This window comes from Engraulis encrasicolus, chromosome 7 (assembly GCF_034702125.1).
Source record: "Engraulis encrasicolus isolate BLACKSEA-1 chromosome 7, IST_EnEncr_1.0, whole genome shotgun sequence".
NCBI classification, from domain to species: domain Eukaryota; kingdom Metazoa; phylum Chordata; class Actinopteri; order Clupeiformes; family Engraulidae; genus Engraulis; species Engraulis encrasicolus.
In genome coordinates this window covers 43,149,357-43,154,356 of record NC_085863.1, presented here as the reverse complement: position 1 = coordinate 43,154,356, position 5,000 = coordinate 43,149,357, and the positions used below count along the sequence as shown (strand labels likewise).

The 5,000-nt window shown below is 45.2% G+C and overlaps 1 protein-coding gene across 9 annotated transcripts in view; it reads right to left on the bottom strand.

Annotated features, from left to right (window-relative positions):
• Positions 1–5,000, bottom strand: part of LOC134452941 (protein furry homolog) — a 140,640-nt gene that overhangs the window by 71,755 nt on the left and 63,885 nt on the right. For all 9 annotated transcript variants that reach the window (XM_063203622.1, XM_063203621.1, XM_063203620.1 and 6 more), the window contains exons 16-18: positions 4,990–5,000; positions 4,550–4,657; positions 2,330–2,573 (exon numbers count right to left, since the gene is read on the bottom strand). The exon at positions 4,990–5,000 is cut by the window's right edge and continues 122 nt beyond it. In XM_063203622.1, coding sequence (XP_063059692.1) covers positions 2,330–2,573; positions 4,550–4,657; positions 4,990–5,000 — 363 coding nt within the window. The remainder of the gene's footprint in view (positions 1–2,329; positions 2,574–4,549; positions 4,658–4,989) is intronic.

Genomic DNA, 5,000 nt, shown 5'->3' with positions numbered 1-5,000 from the left:
TCACTCCTGCTATAGGCCACTATAGCCATACAGTACCATGGCCTATCTCACTGCCAAGCGCTTCATTAGTAGCATGTATGTCATGCTGACTTGAGGTGCAGTTGGTCTTCACTACAGTGCTATGGTACGCCACATGTGTCAGCAATACTATGCTGTAGTCGTGCTCCTGCTATAGGACACTAATCACGCTGGTAATATACTAGGGCCGTAACAATACACTCGACTCATGGCTTGGTTTGAATCACGATTTATGACCCACGGTTGGATACATCGCACGATTGCACATTTACCAACATTATACAATAAAATGATGATGACAAAACTTTAAAAGGGCGTATCGCCATACTGCCTCCTTGTATCGCGATTTCTCGGTTCGATACTATATCATTACAGCCGTATAACATATATATAAGTATTATCAACAGCCTGTGTTAAATTGGACCAGGCCAATCAGGGGCTGTGCCCCGGCCAGTATGCTGCGTCGGTAGCAACCCTGTTCAGCAGTCAAAAAAGAACATTCGCTCGCATCCCAGATCAAGCTTGCCGCACATTGCAAAACCCAAGCTAACCCCTAATTATTAAGGTAGTATGCACTGAATCTATTACTATATGCCACTTACCATACAGCAGCATGTCCTCTTCCACTAGTAAGATGTGCAAGACTTTAGTATTAACTGGGGTTAAGTTGTTGGAATTGACCCCTAGCCAGCACATAAGCTCATGCTGCAACTTTTTTCACACTTTTCTGTGATACTTTTTTATGTCCCGTCCCCTGAATACAAAACCCAATCTAACCCCTGATTATTAGTACCGTACTATGGACTGAAACTCAGGTTACTGCTGTACCTCAGTGGGTAATTGTGCTATTACCTTGAACACACTGTGCTATGTTCCTGTCTGTCAGGGCTGAACTAATAATCTGGCATATAGAACATTTTCCCGGTGGGCCGGCGGTCGACAGGGGCCGATGATATTGTTTTTTTCCCCCCTTAGAGAATGTGTGATGTATTGAAACGTGATTGGGGTTTGGGTAATTGGGAAGTCTAATTAAGGAACACTTAACACCTGTATGTTGCTTCCTGATTAACCTGAAGTAAAGACACAACTCACAGCAAAAGGGCTGACTGTCTCCGTGTGCGTTATTCTCTTTGTGAAAATACACCACAGAATGTCTCACAATTTAGATGGGTAGGCCCATTTATAATATAGATAGAAACTGTAACTGACAGTAACTGTAAGTGAGCCAATCAGGATATCAGAACAAACTCCTGCAGCACCAGTCCGAGAGCTTGTTGTGTTAGGGGTTGGTCTATACCAAAGATGCCCAAGCTGTGTTTCGATCCCAGTGCTGGTGCCTGCCCTGGTGTCTGCTTCTGTCTGTGGTGTTGTTTGATCAGCTGGTGTGTGTACACTAGCACGAGACACTCATGATGTCCACACCACTGTCAGCACTGGTTTACTCAGAGCTGATGTTTGTCAAGGTCTTTTTAAGAGGTGACGTTACATCAGTGATGACGTCGGTGACCGGAAGCTTCCATTTATTCCTCACTCGATGTTCGGGAAATTCTGTGCGTGACGTCACAGAGGATTTTGACCCGCTTCCTTGTACACAATCTGTGTAGGCTCACCTGTCAACAGCAGCTCTTTGAGAGCACATGCAGTCTCTCGGTGGTACACTCTCTGTCTGTCGGTGTGTCGGTCTGTCGGTCTGTCTGTCTGCCTGCCTGCATGCATGTCTGTCTGTCTGTATCTCCCTCCACTGGGAGAGAAGCTATATACAACAAAAGTTCTACTCGGGAGTTGGCAAGCCATAACACAAAAAACATGTTTGTTGCATATGCTTCTTAGATAGAACAATAAAAACAAACAAACAAACAAACAAACAAATCCATACAATAGTTCCACTTGCTGTCGTTGTGCCACCCTGACATGTGCTACTGCTGAAACGTCACTAACCCGTGTACTTGTATTCTGTGTGTACATATAGAATGTTTTTGGTGAGGGCCCGCACACCTCGAATGTTTCTTTTTTAGCAGGTGCAGCTTTTCAAGGTACTCCAGTCTTCGTTTAACTCAAGGAAGAGCGCGACACTGCTTCTTCACAATTCACCACTTTTTTCTTTTTCTTTTTGTGCACAAAAATAAAAATAAAAAAGTGGTGAATTGTGAAGAAGCAGTGTCGCGCTCTTCCTTGAGTTAAACGAAGACTACATATAGAATGTGCCATGAAAATGAAACATGCTGTGTATGTATGTGTGTGTGTGTGTGTGTGTGTGTGTGTGTGTGCGCGCGTGCGTGCACGCGTGTGTGCGTGTGTGACTGTTGCTCACCTCTGATGCTCTGGAGCTGCTCTTACTGGGAGCCTGCAGGGCCAGCCTCCACTGTGCCAGCAGCTGCAGCAGCAGCTTGACGGAGGAGTCCTGCAGGCCTTGCTGCGTGTCCTGCACCTCCCGCAGCAGGAAGTTGGTGTAGCCAAACAGCACGTCCTCACGCCAGTCGGGGAAGTCCAGCAGCAGACTCTGCAGGGAGTTCTGGGCGATCAGGCGCAGCTCGTCATCCATGTGGACCGTGAGCCTGGGAGGAGGAGGAGGTGGTTGGAAGTTAGAATATGATGCCCCAGTTAAGCTGAATAGAGTCAGAATAGTAATATTCTTCTTCCATTATTTCCCCATTTCTCTTTAACCATCTGAGCATATTATTCATATATGTGTAAATAAGTTCATCCATGTGGACTGTCAGCCGAGTAGGGAGATATGGGGTGAATACAGTGAAACATAAAGTGGTATAACTATAGTCCTCCATATGGAGTGTCAGTCTGATGGGGAGAGGAGATGGAGGGTGTGGATGCCACTAGCTGTAGCCCCTTAATGCACGCAGTACCTCCTGTGGCACGCTGTAATAAACATTGAAAGTAAACTACTGTAGTACTACACTACTATGACAGTGCACGGGGCCTTTAGTAATACATAACGACTTGGTCATTGCCATTCTGATAACAGCTAATTTATAATGCCGTGTCTTAAGGGGTTAATACCTCCCAGTGCCAAAGTGGCAAGTGAGACTGTAATTCTTACTAGCCACAGCCAAGTATTATCTAGTTTTGACCAGTTGACAGGTGCCAATGTCAAGCCCTGAATACAAGTAGCCTCAAATGTGCACTGTGTAACGCAAGTGGAACGCTATGAGAGTCGTCGACAAGACTGTACTACCTCAGTACTAAAGCGCTACAAAATCAGTCAGAGACTCTAGCATTACATTAAAACTTGGTCATTGCCGTTCTGCTAACAGCAAACTAATAACAGAAATTCACTACGTTTACATGATGTTTTTTATTCCGAATTAATAATTCAGAATTAAATAGCTGCATCAACTTTACTTTGATCTTTCATTTAATTCCGAATTAAGAGGTGTTTACATGACGTTTTCAAAGCGGAATTAAGCTATATTCAGAATTGAAGTCAGTTAATTCCGAATGAAATGTCTCATGCAAACATAGCGACTGTGTCTTAAAGCATTCATTATTTTTTGTCAGGGGGATGTGGTCCACTGCGTAGAGCAGCCGTGCCATAGAGGAGCACTTGTCCAAGGAGACCCAGGTTTGTGTCCAGTCTTTTACACAGTAGTTTACTTCCTGTTCTTTTATAGATTATCTTCTGTCAGATTGATTTGCACTTGTTTAATTCATTTAAATCACTTAATGTATTCTGCGTTGCTTTCAGTTTAATGGCAGGAGATGAAGTGCCCAGTTCCTGTGTGTTTGTGTCTGTGGAACAGGACGTTATTATAATACCTGGGCCAAGGAGGAATGCACAGAGACCAGACTCTCATAGAAACCAGACTCTCTCAGTGCCAGGGCAGAAGGAAGTCTCTCTCTCTCTCTCTCTCTCTCTCTCTCTCTCTCTCTCTCTCTCTCTCTCTCTCTCTCTCTCTCTCACCCTGTGTGTGTGTGTGTGTGTGTGTGTGTGTGTGCGTGCGTGCGTGCGTGCGAGCGTGCGTGTGTGTGTGCAGAGCCAGGAAGTGAGATACAGCAGGTGCCTAAGATAGGCTCAAGACACTGACACGCTATTAGTCAAATCCACCACTTAGATTACACCCAGAGACTACCCAGATCCCAGAGCCCAGCCTGGTCTGGCACCCAGCAGCCACCCCACCAGCTATGGGAATCAGAGTCTTAGGGAAAAGAGGGCTGCCTGGGGTGAGAACGAACTTGAACCTGGAAGAACAGAGGTCTGGATGAACATGTAAGGGAGAACAGAGAGCTGGGATCTTGTGTGTGTGTGTGTGTGTGTGTGTGTGTGTGTGTGTGTGTGTGTGTGTGTGTGTGTGTGTGTGTGTGTGTGTGTGTGTGTGTGTGTGTGTGTGTGTGTGTGTGTGTGTGTGTGTGTGTGTGTGTGTGTGTGTGTGTGCGTGTGTGCATGTGTGCGTGCGTGCATGTGCTTGTATGTGTGTGTATGTTTATGTCTATGCATGTGGATTTATGTGTGTACTTCAATATGTGTGTATTTTTGTATGTATCTGCAATGGTGTGTGTTTAGTGCGTGTATGTTTACCTAGCCAGTAGATCTATGAGTTCCGGTTTGGACATGCCGTCGGGGAGGATTCGAGGGATGGCGGCTACACACGTCCTAAACAGGTCGATCTTTGGCTTCCGCTCCCCACTGGCCACAAGGAGATAAAAGGACCAAGGGTTAGTCATGTGATGACAATTTGAAGACATAATTACATGAAGACAATTACATACCAAAGGAGAATGCATATGATATTAGCTTGAATTGCTCCGGCAACTCTCCTCATAGACAGAAAGTCTTTGCATATGCATCATTAATTGTGCCTCTGTGCGTATGCTACTGTATGACTTAGCATGCATGGTGAATGTTTTTGTTCATTCCGGATTTTACGAATACTGCTTTTGAGTGTGCTTGCTTGCATGTGCGTGCTTGTATGTATGTATGCATTGTATCGTACTGTATAGTGTGTGTGTGTGTCTTACGTGATCATGTC